The sequence below is a fragment of the Protopterus annectens genome, chromosome 12.part0 (assembly GCF_019279795.1).
Source record: "Protopterus annectens isolate FY-2018-M chromosome 12.part0, PAN1.0, whole genome shotgun sequence".
In the NCBI taxonomy this organism is placed as follows: domain Eukaryota; kingdom Metazoa; phylum Chordata; order Ceratodontiformes; family Protopteridae; genus Protopterus; species Protopterus annectens.
In genome coordinates, this window is record NC_056746.1 from 940,305,742 (window position 1) to 940,327,811 (window position 22,070).

General features: G+C 37.6%; 1 protein-coding gene across 1 annotated transcript in view; it reads left to right on the top strand.

The window, feature by feature from the left end:
- LOC122816231 (piezo-type mechanosensitive ion channel component 2-like) overlaps positions 1-22,070 on the top strand; it is a 1,381,906-nt gene that overhangs the window by 391,688 nt on the left and 968,148 nt on the right. The window contains exon 13 of the mRNA XM_044088974.1: positions 12,650-12,798. Within this exon, the coding sequence (XP_043944909.1) occupies positions 12,650-12,798 (149 nt within the window). The remainder of the gene's footprint in view (positions 1-12,649; positions 12,799-22,070) is intronic.

The following is a 22,070-nucleotide window of genomic DNA, read 5'->3' on the forward strand; positions in this document are numbered from 1 at the left end:
CTTAATTGTTCAAACCACTATTAAATTAAATTAAATTAAATGTTCGAACATATAAAAAATTAATATTTACAAAAAAAAAGAAAAGGTAAAGGGTGTAAGCAGGGGGGGGCTGCACCCCCCACACCCCCCGCTACTTAAATATACCAACTCCGAGATCGCACTTCCCTGTTCTACAGTGCGGAAATGGAAAATTTCCCATTTCTTACACTGCAGCGCGATCTTGTAGTTGGTATATTTAAGTAGCGGGGGTGCAGGGGCTTGACCCCCTGCTTATACCCTTTAGTTTTTTTATTTTTTTTAGTTCATTTTTTTTTAATTTTTAAAAATATTCGAACATTTAAATGTTCAATCACTAAAGGTTGATCTTTAGTGATTCGAACATTTAAGCATTCGAATATTTAACATAGACCCTATTTAACATAGACCCTACAAGGATTCCGCATCAGTAGTTAATAGAATACTGTCAGCTTCCACTGTAATGTTTTTTTATTTTCCTCAGAAAATCCATTGAATCTCTTATGTATGACTTATTCTTTTCTGCTAAAGGTTTCAGCAAGTAATCAAGGTAAATGGCTGTGGCTTCAGTAAGGGAACCTCCACTTGCTACCACCTAATAAGGTGGGTCTTCTTTGTTCTTGTGTGGCTTTGGTATTCCAAAAGAGTAAGGTAAACATGGGCATGGGCTCCATAAATAATTATAAAGATTTTCAGTAATAAATTTTTCTTCCCATAATGTGGTGAGATTAGTGTTCCATAAATCATATGCTCTTTTTATGTCATCCATGGTAAATAACTCATAAAAAATGTTATCCTCCAGCATGTTTTCTATCTTTTGGTTGCAGCTAGTGGTATCAGTCACAAGTATACCTCCTCCCTTGTCTGCCTTCATTATACGCCTGGATTTATCATTGTCTAGCTCAATCAATGCTTTTCTTTCTCTCTGTGTTAAGTTATAAAGTTTTTTCTTAGGAGTTTTTTTAAGGAGTTTTCTGATATCCATCTCACATTTCACTTTGAAAGCAGCTAATGTTTGATGTAGTGGTGGACAGTAGCTGCCAGACCTTTTTATAGTTTCAGCAATAGGCTTATTTTCAATGTCATTATTTTTGCCATGAAACTGTACTCTAAAGTTGAACTTCCTCACAAACATTTTAAGGTCTATCAGTACCTGAGCAACCACAAGCTTGATACAAAAGTAAGTCCTTTGGACAACACACTTTTTTCATCTTCAGTCAGTGCTTTAACAGAGTGGTTCCAGATAAGTGGAGTACCTGTTATTGTGGCACCTGTTATTGTTGTTATTGTACCTGTTATTGTGGCTGGTTCCTCCGTCTGAGCCTGGGACCTGAGTTGTAGTCGGGGTTCCAGTCGGGATTGCCCAGTATTGTATTTCCCTCACCCCTGCCCGCTATTTGGGTCTCCTGTCTCCCTGGGGATTCGTGGAAAGAGTCTGAGAACACTGGAATTCCTCCTCTGCTTTCTGGAATATCAGTAGGTTGTATTCCTTGCTGTGGCTATAGTAGGGGGGAACTTGGTAATGGGGACAAGTTCTGGGGCTCTGGTGGTGGTCTTCGTTCTTGTTCTAGTACTGGTGCTGGCTTTGTTATTGGTGTGTTGGTTGATGTCTGTGCTGTCGATATTGGTCTTCCTGAAGAAACTGGTCTCTGTGAAGGTTCTGGTGCTCCTGGTAGCTGGATTGTCTGTGGTTCCGGTTGTCCTGGTAGTCCTGTAATTTTTTCTGTAGAACTCTCTGTCGGTTCTGGTTGCCTCTGTGGCTTATGTTCCTGTCCTGATCCTTCTGTGATGTCAAAGGATTCTGCAGAGTGTTGATAGCCAGAGGGGATTGGGATGGTGAGGAATGAGATGTTGGAGGGGCAGTCTCCTGGTGCTCCTGTATTGTGGCCCTGTCTGGTTTTGTGCGAGGATCTCCCCTGGGAAAATCCCATTGAGGTCTGCTGCATGGTTATACTTTCCCTTATATCCCCTATTATAACTAAAACCTTGTCTGTTGTTGATTCTCCTGTTGTTGTTGTTATTATTATTTTTGTACCTCCTAGTAAGCCTCCCAGAATCATCTTTGTCCAGTTGATCTCATTTCAAAACCCATTAGAGAACTGAAAAGGACTGAAGCACCTTCACTCAACCTCCCCAGTAGGAGAATGTTAAGAAATTCCACAGAGAATAACAAATGCAAAAATAGCTGCATCCTGACATACACTTTGGCTTATCACAGTATCAAAAATGTTATTTCAGAAAACTGGGACATTGTTACAGGAAACCCTTTTCTGATTAACATCTTAGGTGAAGCCCCATGCTTTGTTTATTGGAAGGCCAGGACATTAGAAGTTTTGTTGAATTTAAACCTAGACCATTTGAGAGAAACACTAAAAGATGTGAAAATAATTGTACATTTTGTATTTTTATACAGTAAGGTGATAGTTTTTATTGCTCTTATTTAAAGAAATCATTAAGACCAGTACAGGGGTGACTGTAACACTACAAAAGTAATTTACAGGGCACAGTGCAATGAATGTGATGCATTCTATGTGGGCAAGACTGTAAATAAACTCAAGCATAGGATTTCATGTCATCTGTCAGAAATATGCTCTGGATGTAAAAATAATGCACTAGCCAAACACCTTTTTCTTCATAAAAGACACACAAGTTTTAAGTTCCAGATCCTGGATCGCATAGACATGGGTGATCTTGAAGGAGACATCTTGAATATTCTGAAGAAATATGAACTCATGTGGCAATTAAAGCTGAACTCTTTTAGGAAGCCTGGACTAAACTACTACTGTTCAATTAAAAGTGTACTGGAACTTAGACAATTGCCACATTGTTTACATCAAAACGCACAAACCACAACAGAATAAACTAACAAGAGACAAAAATATATCTCAACTAAGCTTTACGGTACAAGTGAAACTCGACTCAAACAAGAAAGAATTATATATTTAATCACACTCCAAGCATATACCAAAACGGTTAAGCGCTTTCATCTGTGTACAACAGACTTCTTCAGAACCATAATACTAACAGCTGATGACCTATTTAAAAACTTTTTGGTGCCATTTTATTCAAGCGCTATACTTCTTAACAATATTTAAAGTGCTACTACTATTGTTATCAAAAAACATCTGTTTATCTTACACACACATATATATATATATATATATATATATATATATATATATATATATATATTTGCTATAAATACTTTAAAATCATTTTATACTTCCAGTGCATACACTATGGTTAAAATGTTAAAATGAAGGCAATTAATGCAATTAAAATAACAAATCAAATAACAATGTTATTATGCTATAATAACTGTAAAAAAGGTTTTATGGAAATAAAATCATTTATGCCAGGAAATTTTGTGGCATTTGTCAACATTTGCCACTGGCTTTCTTTTCTACCCAGGTGGGCTTTATAATTACCACCACACTTTGATATATTTACATGATCAATGATGCCAAATATAAAATTATGTGTATCACCTTTCTCTTTGATATGTCGGAACAATGTATTTTTGGCATCTTTAACCTTAATCTTATATCTATGTTCATATATACGCTTTCTAAACTGTCTTTCTGTTTTCCCTATGTAGAAAGCAATACATACTATACATTTAGCAAGATAAACTATGTTCCTACTATTACAATTTCCCTTTTTAAACTTTATATAGGTACTATTGACATCATTTAATCTACAACTAATTGCTTCATTTATTACACAACACTGTTTACAAGACCCACATTTCTTATTGTGGGTATTTATGGACATTTTCTGAGGATTCAAGCCATTCAATACATTTTTTATATTTCTACCCATTTTATATACAATACAAGGTTTTATACCTACTACACCCTTAGCTTCTTCATCTCCTACTAATTTATTCCAATATTTTTCCAGAATTTCTCTAACATAATTAACATAAGGTGTATAAGTCAATACACATACTCTATTAAATTCATCACTCACTTTGTTCTTCCTAATAATTTTTTCTATACCAACTCCTAGAATAGGGGTATATTTGATACCCCATTCAGTAATAATATATGTTGATACATCATCTAATAATGTTAAGGGGTAACCCCTATTAACAAACATATTTCTTATATTATTGATTTCTCTAACCATTGTGTCATAATCTGATGTCATCCTTGCTATCCTTATACATTGTCCCTTAAAGATGTTTCTTAAGATGTGTTTAGGATGATTGCTTGTATAATCTAGATAACCATTAGAAAATGTTTCCTTTCTAAATAATTCAGATTGAAAACCTGTATCCATATGTTTAATATATGTATCCAGATATGCTATACCTTCTGTATTAATATTATATGTAAATTTCAAAAAGGTACTTGTCATATTGAGATAATCTACGAACTCATCAATAAGTTCTATGGGTCCATCCCACAGCAAAAACATATCATCCAGAAATCTTGTGTAGTATACTACATATTGGTAATACATGCTAGTGAAAAGGTACTTATTTTCCCATTGGAGCATAACTAAATTGGCGAAAATAGGTGCACAGGAGGCGCCCATGGCTACCCCCCTTGTCTGTTTATAAAACTCGCTTTCGAAATATATATAGTTATGCTCAAGTACTAAGCCCATCATATCAGTAATTAAATTGATACGGTCCCAACTTAAATTTGAGTATCTTCTTAGACTATCACAAAAATAATCCAATCCTTCGTGTCTTGGTATACATGAAAAGAGGTCTATAACATCAATGGTTATAAATATCAAACTCCTTTTCCACCTACTAGGAGTTAATTGAGATAGAAACATCCAAGAATCTTTAATTAAATGTGACGTGTTCTCATATATGTGCTTAACCCACCTGTCAATAACTACCCCTATGTTAAATGTCTTTGATCTACTCCCAGAAATAATTGGTCTAAATGGGGGATTAACAATATCCTTATGTATTTTCGGGATACCCACTATTGTAGCTAATAATGGAAACTCAACCTTTATAAAATTGTGGGTATCTTGAGTAATCCTGTTGTCTATTAAATACTCATCCAGAGCTAAATCTATTTTTCGATGTCCTATATTAATTTCATTTTGGGATATAATTTCATAATTGCCTGTCTCAATTAATATACTTTGTACTTTATTAATATAATCTATTTTATTATAAAGAACTATACCCGCCCCTTCGTCTGGCTTCATAACTCTTATTTCATTGTTATTTATTAACTCAACCAGACACTTCCTTTCATTTACATTTAAATTATCTATAAATTCATTCTTTTTAATCAATTTATTATATTCATAAATATCTTGACATACACATTCCTCATAATTTACTACATTCTTATGTGGGGCAGGAATAAAAGTACTTTTCTTCCTTAATTGATTTGGTAACATGATTTTATTTTCTTTTTGAAACATAAATGCTAAATTTAATCTACGGCAATATAATTTGATATCTGTTAAGACATCCACCAAATGAAATTTTACTGTAGGTATATATTTCATTCCTTTTTCAAACAGTGAAAAATACTCTTCCTTGATGTTCAAAGTAGTATAATTAAATATCTTTATATCATTATGTACCAGTGCTATATGTTCCACCTCTCGAATACTGGGCATATTACTATTCTTATTATTGCTACTAACATCCAGTACTTCATCCTTAGAAAATGTTACATTATAATCATTAGAATTACTATCTATCTTTTGTTGTCCCTTTGATAGTAATTCTCTTTCCTTGCTGGTGTGTAATATCGCCCCTCCTGAAAATTCATTCCAGTATCCTTATAACCATTCCTGTTTTCACTCATATTCGTTCTATATGTATATCCACGTTCCTGCTTCCATGTATACGCCCTATTATCTTGATATTGTTCCAAATCACATTGTATTTTCTTTTGTTTTCTCTCAAATATCTTACTAGCTTTAAAATCTGCTAATTTATACTGTTTTTCGTATAATTCTTTCCACTGGGGAAACAAAAGATCTGTAACAATATCATTATTTAATTTGTCTATTTCGCTAACTATGCAACTTAATTTCTCATCATTTTTCCTAACAAATAGCTTCATAAAACTCATTCCAAACCCATTAAATAACTCATTAAACTCCATTCTAGTATCATGATTTAAATTCACACCCATTGGTATTTTAAAAAATCTTAAGCCCATAGGGACTATATGTAATGCAATACATTTTGTTAAATATGCATTATCAATCTTTATACATTTTACAGTTAATAATAATTTCCCTAGACTATATATCATGTCCTTTAACGTACTTCCATTATTAGTATTAGACACATTTCTATTAAATTTATTAACATCATTAGAATGTCCATTTTCATTAAAAACATAATCATTTGTTAAGAACTTATCTAGTTGGTTCAAAGTACCAGTTTTTTTGCATTGTTGTGAACCAACCAAATTAATGCCTATGGGACTCGATGTATTTAATACAGTACCTTTAATGTTTTCTGTTTTAGTTTTAGCCGTTGCTGCATACATTTTAACTGGTAGTAGGCGCTTAGGATGAGCTCCTAAGCGTTCAATATCTTCGTCTACTTGAAATAACGAAAAATCAAAGGTAATATCATGTTCTGCTGACTGGCTATTATCACGAATGTGATTTGGACATGATAACACCCTGGCATGCTGTATATCCACAATCGAACCGTTACGTTCGCCTTGTCCGTTTGGTATGTCTACCTGTGTAGACATATTACTAGCTGGAACTGGAGTGTTTTTATCGACTGATCCTTGTTCATTTCTCAAGCAAAGAAGAGATTTCTGCAGTTGACTAATGACATCAGTCAACTGCACAACATTGTCTTTCAACATAACCATTTCAGATCTAATACGAATCAGTTCTTCCTTGTCCAATAGTCACTTCCTTAATACCGTCCATAGCTGCAACCAAGTGATATCAAAATGCACGAACCACAACAGAATAAACTAACAAGAGACAAAAATATGTCTCAACTAAGCTTTACGGTACAAGTGAAACTCGACTCGAACAAGAAAGAATTATATATTTAATCACACTCCAAGCATATACAAAAACGGTTAAGCGCTTTCATCTGTGTACAACAGACTTCTTCAGAACCATAATACTAACAGCTGATGACCTATTTAAAAACTTTTTGGTGCCATTTTATTCAAGCGCTATACTTCTTAACAATATTTAAAGTGCTACTACTGTTGTTATCAAAAAACATCTGTTTATCTTACACACACACATATATATATATATATATATATATATATATATATATATATATATATATATATATTTGCTATAAATACTTTAAAATCATTTTATACTTCCAGTGCATACGCTATGGTTAAAATGTTAAAATTAAGGCAATTAATGCAATTAAAATAACAAATCAAATAACAATGTTATTATGCTATAATAACTGTAAAAAAGGTTTTATGGAAATAAAATCATTTATGCCAGGAGATTTTGTGGCATTTGTCAACATTTGCCACTGGCTTTCTTTTCTACCCAGGTGGGCTTTATAATTACCACCATACGGTGATATATTTACATGATCAATGATGCCAAATATAAAATTATGTGTATCACCTTTCTCTTTGATATGTCGGAACAATGCATTTTTGGTATCTTTAACCTTAATCTTATATCTATGTTCATATATACGCTTTCTAAACTGTCTTTCTGTTTTCCCTATGTAGAAAGCAGTACATACTATACATTTTAAAGTATTTATAGCAAATATATATATATATATATGTGTAAGATAAACAGATGTTTTTTGATAACAGTAGTAGCACTTTAAATATTGTTAAGAAGTATAGCGCTTGAATAAAATGGCGCCAAAAAGTTTTTAAATAGGTCATCAGCTGTTAGTATTATGGTTCTGAAGAAGTCTGTTGTACACAGATGAAAGTGCTTAACCGTTTTTGTATATGCTTGGAGTGTGATTAAATATATAATTCTTTCTTGTTCGAGTCGAGTTTCACTTGTACCGTAAAGCTTAGTTGAGACATATTTTTGTCTCTTGTTAGTTCATCACATTATTTACATGACTATTTTTATTTTATTTTATTTTATTTTGTTCTACCAGTTGGTTTTAAATACCATTTTAAATCAGTTGTAAATTAAGTGCATAATTTGTTTCCATCATCATACATTTTTTCTTATTATTTTTTTCTTTTTCTGGATCTATTTTCCACTTTATTCAAAATGATGTATAATAACAATACTAACTAATTATACAATCATATTTTTATAGATAGTTTTTAGGGTTCTTGTACACAGACCTAAAGAAGTCTAGAAGGACGAAAGCGATATTTGCTAACAATAGGTTATGAAAATAGAATATGATTTTTACAATTGATTTTTTACATGCAAAGTGTATATGTATATATTTATCTATATTTTTTGATTGCCAAATTGACTAAGGTTGATATATTTCCAGCCATGTAGTATATTGTCTTGGATAAAATTACAGACTTAATAATCTACTTAATAATCTGGTTAAATAAGAGTACCACATCATTATAAATTTTATTTAAAGTACATAAGGGTTATATTATTCTGACAGCTACTAAGTAGGGCAGGACCAGCTCGAATGTCACACTAATGGGGGAAGGGATATGAATTTAACATGTGTACCAATAACACTTTGTTTTACAGCACAATAAACCACTCCCTTGCCTGATAAAAAGTATATATAATTTAGAAAGCTTGTGAGGAAACTATTACTCTATTTTTGTTTTACTTGGATCGCTTGTCTGTGTACTTAATAAATGATTTTTGACTGGAAACAGACTGCCTGCCTTGCTTGGATTACTTTCAAATACTTAGTAATTCTGTACAGTTATATATTTTTTATTATTTATTTATTTATTTTTGACTTGACAAGTTTAAGTTCACTACTTCTACTACAGTTGTCTGATCTGATTAATATACAGTGATTAACTAGAGATATATGGACTGAAAATCTTCCACACAGAGAAGTTTCTTACACTGTTTTGTTTTTGGACCCACTGTACTTGTTTAATGGGTTGTTTTGAGACTTCGGGGATAGCACTGAGATTACTTGTTTTTTTTTGTTTTGTTTTTATTTGTTTGTTTTTATTATTTACTATAAAAACAAATCTGTAAGAAGGCCCATCTTTAGTAGCTAATGGACCCTATGCCATTGATATTAGGCTGTAGGACTGTTCACTAGTAAAAATTTTCCCAGGTTTGTCTGTAACCCTCCCCCTTCCCATCATATGCTCCATACATGCCGCACTCACCAGTTCTTCCTGATATAATGATTTGTTAATGAAAGGAGAAAAAAATGCAATTAAAGAAGACACTCCAGGTCAGACACACTACATGCCAGGGATGGAGGGGACTTAAGTTACCAACAATTGTACTTCTTAGAAAACAGCTATTGTAGTAAGCAAATATCTAACCTCTAGAGCAGATAGATTATATAATCCTCCTGAGTTGACATTATCATGGAGACGATACCACAAACAACAGGACACCTGAAATAAAAGGTAAATTTGGAAACACTGTCCAACTTGCGTTACCTGAGAAAGTTGTTCAGTGAGAATCAGAGTGCAACAATGAAAATATAATCAATAATGGAATTATGGAAAAAGGCAGCAGAAGCAGACAAGGCTCTAGTCTAGTAGAATGATCTATTTGAATTGTAAGCAAAGACTTTCCTTGTTTAGTGTGAAAAAATGCAATACAGTTAGCTAACTATCTGGAAAAGGTCAACTTAGAAAAGTTCCTACCAATTTAGACTTAGCAAAGGATGCAAGGCACTGATCATACCTTTGGGGAAGGATTTGGTTTAGTCCATATAAAATCTGAGTTGTTTGAGAAAATCGATACAATGGAGAAGATATTCACCATGGTTGGAATAGTCAACAATAAAGACAGTTAAATTAGCTGATTGATTCAATTTAGATTCAGCAGCAATATTTTACATAAAGCATAGATTTGTTATGACTACCACTCTTTCCTAGTGGAAAATTAAGTATGGAGACTGGACAGAAAGAGCCTGTAACTCTGAAATCCTCTTGACCTTACTAATCATCACTAGAAAGAGGGTCTTACAGGCCAGAAGTGTTAGCTATACAGAATCAGTTGGCTCAAAGGGTAGAAAAATAAGTTGTTTCAATGTAAAATAAAGGAGAAACAAGGCCTCAAAAAGAAGACCTAAAATAAAACGTACCACATGCAAATGCATTACGGACCTTAAGAGAAAAGAAAAAATAAATCTGTCCAAGAATGAAAATGTGTATATACATGGGTATAGGACTATTCACTGAAAGCACATTTCACTGAAACATATTTTACTGAAAGTTATATATGGCCTTTTCTCCACTATAGTGCGACCCTGGAGTTAGAATATATAGTAAGGAGGGTGTGGGGGGGCATAGACCCCACCTATTTTAAATATTTTGAACTATACACATGGATACTTGCAATTTCAATAAATTACTGTTTTCTAAGCTCAATATATATCCAAACTATATGGAGGGCTATTCCCCCCACACACACCCTTACTATATATACTAACTCCAGGGTCACACTACAGTGGGGAAAAGGCCATGTATAACTTTCAGTGAAATGCGTTTCAGTGAATTGAGTTTTCAGTGAATTGTGTTTTCAGTGATTTATGCACAGTCATTTGACTTTCAGTGAAATGTGCTTTCAGTGAATAGTCCTAGACCCATATATATATCTATATATATATATATATGTAAATTATAGCCAGTCTGAGGCCAACTAAGTTTGGAATGCAATTTGTTGTTTTGTTACCTGCAACTCCTTTAAATATGGACTTTCATTTCACTGACTGTGTGGTATAGTAGCTGTTCCACATCCCTAAGCAAGGGAATGCACAAATACACACTACTTAAATTACTTACCACTGATAATATACGTCTCAAACTCTTAGTGCAAAAAATATGGACGAAGCCTAAAATAACAGGGAGACAAAGGCACAAAAATAGGGACAGATTTTAAATATTACTCTTATAAACTTAGAATGTTGTTAGATAACAGATTTTAAGTTAGCATGCATTTTCTGAAGGATATAAAGTCTGAAACTCAAAGTGTGTCATTATTTAGTGACTTTAATACTCAGTGACTTGCCAGAAAACCATTACTTTATGAGGAACAGATCAAAAATATGAGGCAACAGTCTGGAGATTCTAGGAAAATCTGGACAGTTTAGAGTTATGCACAAATTAATGCTAATATTATAATTAGATACAGCTTGTTTTCATGCAGTATTTTAACTGTACATACTTGCACTTTGAGCAAACTGATTCAGCATAGCCCTAGATGTTTTTGCTTTGAATATGTAGGGATAAAAGCTTTTGGTACTTCTATTGGGGCAGGGTGAAGGTCTGTATTTATTGTAATATTCATGCATTGTCCAATTACCACCCTATTCAGGTCTGGGTTATATGGCAGCCAAAGCCTGTCACAGCACTCATGGAAGACAAGGCAGAGAAACTAGTCCTGGATGAGATGCCAGCCAATCACACTATGCACTTACACACATGGCACATGCACCATCAGGTATACTGAAGTTCCCTAATTCACTACTTTATGTCTTAGGAATGTGGGAGGGAATCAATGTGCCCAATAAAAATCCACACAGACAAAGAAGGGAGGACATGTAAACTCCATACAGAAAGCATCCTAGATAACAAAAAAAATAGAGAACTAACAACTGTGTGTCAGCAATGTTAACTGCTGTGCCACTGTACTGCCCATTTAAAAAAGCAGCTCTAGATTAAAAATAAATATTTCAGTCCTTTAGTATGCATCTGACAATGTATCCCCTTATTGACATTTCACAATCCCCCTAACAATATAAAATCTTAAACCCATGAAAGCCATGAAATAAACATCATAAAAAAATATCCAACAGTTATTAGAATTTGCTGGTACTTTGTTTTTTCTTTCACTTGCATTTAAAAAGTGACCCGATTCGCACAGATTAGGAGCATGAATGTGATAAGAATGGTATCAGTAGAAAAAATAGTATTATCATGGGTCCTTCTGAGGACATCTAAAACAGTTTTGCCACTCCCAAATAGAGCCATGAGGGAATCTTTAAAGGCTATAATGTGGCATACAATTTGTTATAAATGTAATGTGACACTGAAGACAGAGAGACAATTCAGATTTACTAACTGAAGAGCCGCAGGTTCTATGCCAAGCACCCTCTGAGAACTCTGCTCATAGAAAACTAATAACAGAGGGCTGTAACAGTATCCAAAACATGAGCAGTGTAGCCAGTATCACTCCATGGAAAAATACTTATGTGGGGGAAAAAGCAATGTTGACTAATGTATGCAGTGCAATGCCAGATCTCTAAATATTATTTGTGTCAGAATAAATATCAAAGGAACACTGTAACTCCCATTTTGAGTTGAAAACATAATGCTATCAGCATTCAGAACTTCAGGTTTGTTTTTCCATGAAGTCTACAAGTTCATGTGTACCCAATGAAGAGAAGTCAGGTTTGATCGAGAGTTCAGGCTTACTTTCATTTGCTCAAAACATAAGTACTTTGCGCAAGTTCAAATGTTACATTAAAGGAAAAAATGTCTAACATGGAACCAACAAAGCACATTATCTTATTTATTATTTATTTTGCCAGGTACACTACAACTGCTGGAGAAGGATTCTGAAGTATTTCTGGGTTGCTGTGGTCTCATATTCCATGGTTGTTCTCATAGCGGTCTATGTTTATCAGTTCAGAACCGTTTCGGGTGTTTTCCTTCAAATCTTGGGAATGTCTGAGGAAGGGTAAGGTTGATAATACAATTACAGGTTACAGTGGATTATGTTTCCAATTTTATTTGCATTTCAGGTACATCTGTAAACAGTTCACATTTCAGTACTGATGCACAATGAATGTGCATTGCAGAAGTAGTATGTGGATGTGCAACACAACACAGCAACTAAATGCCTTACCTAAGCTGATTTAAGGGCTACAGTACTGTCACATGACCAGAGAGGATCTGAGAATTTACACATTTCAGAGAAGGGGGATTTTTTTTTGGGGGGGTCAGCAAGCAGTAGGGGCAAGAATTGTAAACATCGAGAAGGATTTAATTGTTAATCTACAAGGCAAATCAAGAGCTGAGAAGTGGCAGAACAAGATATGCTTCAATCAGTGAGGCTGGCCCTCTAAAGCTGCTCTGTGATTATTTTGAAGTTCTTAACACAGTGTTTCTTGTGTTTTGGTTTTCTTTTATTACACTTTGTTGTACTTTAAATTTGTTCTTTAACTTTTAATTTGTTTTTCTCAGAATTTTAAAAGAATTTATTTTTGCAAGGGTCAGTTAGCAAATAGAAGTGTTGCATGATCTATTTTACTTGTACTTGTGGGAGGAGCTGAGAAGTAGCATGTTTGTGTAAGGTTATCAGGACAGGATAATCAGTAAGACCTGCCAGCTAAAGCTACGCTGCAACCATTTTAAACTGCTTGATTTAAAATTTAATCTATGAAACCTGCCAACTAAAGCTTCTTTGTGATTACTTTAGATTTCTTTGTTTAGGTTGAGTATTTATTTTATTTAATTTTTTATTTACACTTTGACCAAATTAATCCCACTAGGCAAATAGCCTCTTTTCACGGGAGAAATGAGGTAGTATGCATACTGCCTAGGGGGAATTTGGTCAGGCCACCCTGGAACTTTTCCTGTTCCCTTTGTGTTAAGTGCTGTGGGATCTTTTACATCCACCTGAGCTACCTCCAGCTTATGCAGATGGGCCCTCATTTTAATATCGCATCCAAATGATGGGACACTCAGGAATGCAGCACCCCCCCCCCTTATGCTGCACTGCAGTGTCAGTATCCGAAATTAATCCAATTACTTGGTTCGCTAATAGAACCCCCAGTCTTCTGATTTTCCAGCACCAAAGGCAAATGTGCTACCTGTTGAGGTACTGAGACTGCACTAAGGACTTACATTATTTCTTTATCTTTGCTCATGTTTTATTGCAGTTTGTTTTACTTTTTACTTTTAATTTGTTTGTTTCTTGGAATTTTAAAAGAAAATAAAGTTCTTTGTTTTGGTCAGTTAACAAACATTTGTGTTGCATTCTTTAACTGCAGAGTATCATAGCTGTCAACCTTCCATCTCCAAAATGAGGAACACTCGCCTTCTTAATTTGGAACAAATGGGCAAAATGTGGAACACATACTAATGGGTTACTAGCAACTTCAAATAGGAAGGTCATAGGATGGTTAAAATATGTTGGTTTTACTTATAAAGAAGATCCTTTAATGAATTAATATGATTAATTTCTATTTACCACGGATTTCATGTAAAAAAATTCCTAACACTGAATGTGTGACAGACTCTTTCAATGTGGAACTTTGAGGAACTTCGAGGAACATGAACTTTTTAAGACCCCAAATGAGGTACGTTCCTCGTAATGAGGTACACTTGAGAGGTATGCAAAGTATTATCTCTACCTGAATTGTGGGAGGAGCTGAGAAATTGTATTTTTATTAAGGCTAACTGAAATATGACAAGATTTACTCTGTAGGACCTGCCAGCTGAGGCTGCTAGCTTATCCACCCTGCCCATCTTGTCCCTGTTGTGCTTTTAAAGGCGCTAGATCTTAAGCTATCTACCCTTTAAGTAAATTTAACTTTAGAGGATCTTCCAAGTCTTGTCTTATCTGCTCATACTAGTCCGAACTGCAAGATCATATTGGGAAGACCTTCCCCAAAGATTGATAAATCTTCTGTTCCCTTTCTTTTCATATCCCCCCCCCCCCCACACACACACACACACTTCCAGCTAGGTGCACACTATAAACCTATAGTATTGACCCCTTTTTCTAGCTTAGATTTAAAAATCTGACTCATTTAAGATGAGACTACAGATCGCTAAAAAACCTGAAAAACATGAGCTCCGCCAATGGCTCATAAACTGCTTCTCAACCCCACCAAAACCAAAACTATTATTTTTGGAACTCTACAGAAAATTCACCAAGCATGTAACTCTTTAACTGTCTGCATAACCTTTCCACATAGATAACCGCCACCTTCAAAAACCTAGAACTATGGCTTGATCAGTCACCTAACTTCCCTTTCCACATAGATAAAGTGAGAACTAAAATAAACTCCCTCTTTTTCTGGGCTCAAAATATCCCCCCCATTTTTATCCCAACCAGCCAGAGTAGACACTAGTAAAGACAGTTTCCTTTCTCAGCTTGAATATAGGCTCTCAATTTTTACTTCAGCCTCCAAGAAAAAACATTGCCATGCCTCAGCCTATCTCTAACAGCTTCTGCCGATTCATTACAAAGTCACCTTTGTGTGAACATCAGTGTATCACCCCTGAAAAAGCCAAATGGCTACCCATTTCCCAATTCTACAAACTACTCCAACTCCACACATATACTCCCCTTGCAGCTAGACTTCATGGAAAAAAAACTTATATAACCTAAGACACTATGCACAAGCCTCACCGACTCTCATTACCCCAGAAGCAAAGTCAACAGCACTGCACATGCTTTCTCCTCCCTATCGACATTATGGTAATCAACATTTATTCCAAATTCAGAATGCAAGTCATAAAACACATCATCATCCCAGCCAAATTCTCCTGCTATTTCACTTAATCTGAGTCTCTTCTCCTCTCTCAAAATTTACTGAAGATGAACCCACTTTGGAAACTAATGTATATATTCTACATTACACTTGGCTTGATTATACATTGCACTGTGCCTGTTCACTATAATGTATATATACAATTTTTCTGTGTAATTAGTCTAAACTCCTCTGTTATTGCATACATTTCTGTGTTTTTTTTTGTTTGTGGAATGTTTTGTATTTCAACCAGTCTGAGCCTGAAATTGGTCATTATATTGATCAGTGCACTACCACAGGAAACGAATATAAATAAAATAAATTTCTAACCGCATGAAGCTGCAGTGAGTCCAGCATTATCAATGGTCAGTTCAGGTAGCAGTCAATAAGGAATCATCACTGCATTCAAGGCTCACTGTTTTCCATCCATGTGGTAATTCAGCAGGTTAGGTTGAGAGTAACTTATTTGGTTGTTCATTTGCCCTGGGATCATGTGCTCATACTCTGCTTTGTCCCCTTCTGTTGACAAGGTTCTTGCACTTGAGACTTTGAGGCAGTGTAGCAACTGCCACATGCTAACTGGCAATTATTTACTCTTATCTTGCACTGACACTGTTCAGAAGGGCAAACACTTAGTTTGAAGGCTAGCTTGTCACACATCACATATTTTAGTACTGAGCTCACCACTGTATCACAGTCGCCTAATTTTGGACCAACTTATGCTGAGCCTGTAAAGAAATCATTACTTAAGCCCCCTAGACACCACTTAGACAAACCTCCGCTGCACACTACTATACCCATAATGCACCTCACTGGCATGAAAATTTATGTTGTCGCCTGAGCCATTAGGGCCTCCACCTAAAATATGAATATGATTTCAAAGTTGCTCATATGGGGGGATGACTTTACATGCTCCACCCTAGAGAAGATTCAGGAAAGACACAGCTGACTTCTCCAGTGTCCATATATGTGTCTGAGGCAGGAAAGACACTTGTCTTGAGCAGTATTTTTCCATCTTTAGGAATGATGCCACACTTTCACAACAAAATACCCAACTTCAGCAATTCGATAACTAATTGGTATCATTACACAAGGATCAATTGTTTGTCAGCGTGGGACTCAAAGATCAATAGGCTAGCCTGTTTCACTTTCCTCAGGACTTTTACATATTTGCTAAGACTTTTTCTGTCCCCACAGTGTCTTTTTAAATAAAGTCCAGCTCTTAGACATTGCAATCTAGCAGATCCCAATATGTCTTATATTAAGGTGGCAAACCCTCAGTGTCAGGAGTCTAAAAAATTGCCCAGTCTTGAAGTTTTTCTGAGGCTCAAACATGTTCATGCACATGTAGTTACTGAAACTTATCTTCAGTATACTAATAGCATAAGTATTATACAAAATTCAAAATATAATCCCTTACGGTGGAATTCCCAAATAGTCAAACTCAACAATGAAAAGAAAAAACGACTTGCTAAATATAAAAGATTCCACACCTCCCACTATAAGAAAGTACTTAGGCAGGCCAGAAAAGAACAGAAGCCAACCATTAGGAAGACTAAGGCAAAATATAAACTGAAAGTAGTTACCTCTATGGGTAGCCATAAGACTTTTTGTAACTACATTAGGAATAATACCAAATACTACACTGAGCTGTAGTTGTATGGGATTACCTGCTCTTATCCAGAAGCCATAGGCAATGTCTTAGTTGATACATTTAGTTCCAGTGTCACCTCTCCCACTCATACTTATGTTCCCTCCCTAGAACCACTAAACTTCCCTATTCCCCAAATCACTTGGGAACAGTTTCTAGAATCTCTTTTCAAAACCAGAAACAATAGCTTCATAAAGCCCTTATTATATAGCATGCTGTCTCCTAGTTAGCACAAAGCACAATGCTGTTGAACCCTTCCTAAACATTTTCAGCCTTAATCTCTCCAGATAATGTGGACCTGATCTCTGGAGAACAGCCACTGTGGTGCCACTCCACAAAGGTGGCTCCAGCACAGACTCTCAGAACTATGATGCTATTAGCCTCACCAGTATCATCTGAAAAAAATAACAGAACATATCTTGATCATCCTCATAGGCCAAGAAATTGGTCACACTGACAAACCCTTGATGTGGGGTCTGAATGGAGAGGTGATAAGTCAGCAAGCAAAGGAGAGTAGAGTTCCTGAAATTGAATTCATCCTCAAGTCTTGGTGAGTACTTTCACGAGGTGTATGTACCCTGTTTTTCACAAAATCTCACCAAGACGACACTGATATGTAGACTGTATTTTACATAGCATATATCATGGACTGAAGTAGGTCAAAAATAAAAAAAAAAGATAGCTGGGTGCACAATACCCAGGATACAAAAGTGCCCAATCCTGGTAGGCACACTGGTGCCAGGACTGGAAGAAATGACAGTGTACAATCCTCAAGATACAGAAACATTCCTACAATGAAGCTAGGCCAGGCCCAGGGGGAGGATGCCCCCCTGTTGTAGAAGAAAGCAGCTGTCCACAAAAATCACAAAAACTGATAGGCCACTGAAGAGCCATAATGATGACAGAGTGGACTTTTGAGGATAAGAAAGAAATTATGTATTGTTGCTATTATGCAAAAAGCCCAGAATTTCCAGACACAAGATATACAAAAAGGTTAAGAGAGAAATTAGAGGAGAAAAAAATACTTCCACAAGAAAAACTGTCAGAAGCCTCTTCACATAAAAAATTGTGTTCATTAATACAACAGATTTGTGAAAAACATTATATAGACCAAGAAACTTTGATATGTTTGGAAAAAGAAACATCTGAGGAAGTGCGAAAATTTAAACAACAAAACCTAGAGATTTTTGAAAAGTATAAAAAAGAAATATGGATATGGGAAAGAAACTGGGATTTGTTATGGTGCAATATTTATGCAAAGTCAAAAGCCAAATTAATCAATACAAAAAAGGCAGCCCCAAATATATTTGAAGAGAAATGCAGGCAAACGCATCCAGATATGGAAAATTTCACAATAAAAAAATATCACAAAGAGGAAATGTAGAAAAGAAGGTTAGTAAAGTGAAAGTTAAAAAATAGAAGCTAAAGTTATGGAATGCCTGCAAAGTAAAGGATTTGGTGTAGAAGGTCTAACAGGTTACATCACAGCATGGTGGATTGAGTCCCCAAAGTAAGAAGAAACAGGAAGTTTGTCAAAAAAACACCTCTTCATCGAAGCCAAATGCTCCTGTTGTTTCACCTAATCTGAGTCTCTTCTCCTCTCTCAAGATTTACTGAAGACGAACCCACTTTAGAAATGTATGTATATATTCTACATTACACGTGGCTTGATTATACATTGCACTGTGTCTGTTCACTATAATTTATATACGCAGTTTTTCTGTGTAATTAGTCTGAACTCCTGTATTATTTCACACATTTCTGTGTATTTGAAGTAGTTTACTTCATTTGGTCTTCAACCTGTGGGAATATGGATCTGTATCATATCCGAGCCAGCAAATATTACTAGCATCAAATCTGAGCTCCAGACTCCTCCCCTTACCCATAATACACCTCCACTGCCTTCCATCCCCAGATCTCGGTTCTGAGATTTGCTTATACATCATGTCTTCCGAGCTTCAGCTAGCAGTGGGTTATTTAACTACTGTAAGTTTAAAACTTTCATTCTTTTTCATCGATCTAGATTAGTTTAGGTACCCCTTCTCCCCTCCCATCACTTTGGCGTGGAGTGTTATTGTGATTAGGTAAATAGTTAAGAGTAGTTTGTTCTGTGGTGCCCCCCCCCCCGTGTTGTCTATAGACTAGCATGGTAAGTGGGTGGGTGTGTGTGTCTTGGAGTTAAGAAAGTTTTTTGCCTGTCTTTTTTAAGGCTTTCTTTCTCTCAGGATGGCTGAAAAGCTTGTCTTTAAGTGCTGCACAGAGTGTGGCCATAAGCTCTCACCAGCGGATGGCCACACTCTGTGTTTGTTGTGCTTTGGTGTGGCCCATCTTAGTGTGGATTGTTCCATTTGTGCGGGGTTCAACCCCCGAGCTTTAAAGGATAGAAAGGCCAAGTTGGCCCTCAAAGGTCTTCTTCCTTCTGCCGATCCCCCTCCTTCCTCGTGTTCAGCTTCAGTCACAGCGGCTGCTGTGACTGCCTTTCCCTCTTCTCTTCCTCTGGCCTCTCCTCCATCCTAGGCTGGGACTCAAACTCCTGCATCTAAGCCTGTGGTAGCAGAGTAGAGGAGAGGTAGAGAAAGGGAGAGAGAGTTGAAGATGAAGGAAAAGAGGAAGAGGTCCCCAGACCTCGCTTCTCCGAGCAAGTCAGCACGGATCCATGACTCTCCTCGGCGCCGGTCTCCGAGGTTCTCCCCAGAGCCAGAGGAGACACGTCCAGTCTCCCGGGCCTCGGTTCCCCGACCCACCAGGTCGGAGTCAGTGGCCTCATCATGGTCAACCCGCCCCTTATCGGATATGGATCTGGATAAAATGATGAGGCACTTTATCCATACACAGATCCAGATGGTGGCTTGCCAGCCCCCCTCCCTCTGGAGGGGGGAACTCGCTTCCTTTCTTTCAACCCATTTCTCCTTCCTCGATCCGACCTTCGGCTTTGGAGTACTCGGATCCGAGGTTGGCCTTGCTCTGGGGGTCGGCGTCGACTGTACTTGTTTCCTTGATGCCGACAACTGCCTGAAGCATCTTGGATCCGACCAGTTCAGATCCAAGCCGATCTCAGAGCTGAAGCTTGGGTGTCGGATCCGAAACAGTGTAACCTTTTCCATTGGCTTCAACATTGTCAGGCCAGGTCCTCTCCCTCTGAGCTCCATCCACTTCGGGACCGGCCCCAATTCTTGCATTGGACCCAGGGAAACCGGCCTCCTTATTAGCTTCCCAGGAGGTCCACTCTCCTTCGGCATTTGATGTGGTAGAAAGGGTCCTCTCCATCAGATCGAGACCCCTGACCACCCCTTGGACTCCTCCCAGACCCCCTCAGCTCTGTCTATGATCCCCATTGTCTTACCAGAGGGACAGTCCATGGTCGAAGAGCCCCAGACGGTTCCCCCTGAGGAACAGCTGGCTTGCAAGCGCTCCCCTGAGAGCCCCACTGGAGATGTGCCTCGCAAGCATACGTGCAGGAGGAGGCACTTGGACTCCCCCTAGTCCCTCACCGAGGACATAGATTTAGATGATGGAGAGGGTTCCTCAAGGTCACTTCCTGAGGATGTCTCCTTTGGAGACATCATGGAGATCCTGCGCCAGTGAGGAGGTTGGTCTGCCCCCAAGCCCTCTTCTGATGAGTCTGTATTCCTGGAGGCTTTTGGCATGGGCCCATCTACTTACTGGGTGTCCCCTCTCCCGGATCCTTTAGTGGATTTGATCACCTCACGGGCGTGGAAGAAACCGGACACTGTGGAGCCTATCCCCAAGCGACCCAATAAAATTTTAAGACCCCCCCCCACTGACAGGTCATCCTGGAATAAGGGCTCCCCTGTGGATGCCATGGTTATAGCAGCAGCCACTAAGAAGGAACTTGCTCAGGTGAGTTCCTCGGTCCACCCTCCTGACTGGGAGTCATGGATGATGGACCACGTAGGGAAGTGGGTGTATGCTTCAGCTACCTTTTCGATCAGGGCGCAGAATTACTTGGCCCATGTCACTAGACTCCAATGCGACCTAGTAAAGGAGCTGGAGGAGTTTCCACCCAAGTCCATGTTGCAGGAGGACAAGGCTTCTTTCTCCCCTGAAAATGGCTACTCTAAAAGCGGTATCAAATACGTCCATGCAACTCCTCTCCCATGCAATGGAAGGAGCAGCTAGGGCGGCTGGGTCTGGCGTGTCCAAGAGGCGTAACACCTGGCTCAGGTTGTGTCAATCCAAACCCTTTAAAGCAACTTTTGCAAATGCCCCTTATGATGGCTCTAGACTTTTCGGTAAGACCGTCAAGGAGACACTAGTCCAGAGTGAGAAGGGCGGGAAGACACTGTCTGCCATTGGAATCCGCTTCTCTAACCCTCAAAGCTCTTTTTCCTGGAACCAGAGAGGGTAAAAGAAGATGTGGGTCCGGAAGTCTCAGTATTCCCGGGACACTCAGGGCTCTTCTTCCCCTAGAGGCAGAGGGGGACAGAATGGATGCCGGCCCAGAGGCAGAGGGAGTCCGTGGAAGTTTGGGTCTCGAGAACCTTTCTTGGGCAGACCTGAGCAACAACCCTGAGAGGTTGCCCGGCTGCACTACTCTGGAGGCAGTCGGGGGACGATTGTCCTTGCACCCAGCAGCATGGGAGTCCATAACAATGGACCGCTGGGTGCTTCAAATCATATCCAGAGGATATTCTGTCCCCTTTGTGGGTTACCCCATATTTCCCAGACACCTCCCAGACATTCCACCCATGCAAAGGGAGGCAGCAGCACAGGAAATTTCCAAGCTGCTAGAAAAACGAGCCATCGAAACCGTCCCCCCAGATCAGTCCAGATCAGGCTTCTACTCCAGGTTCTTTT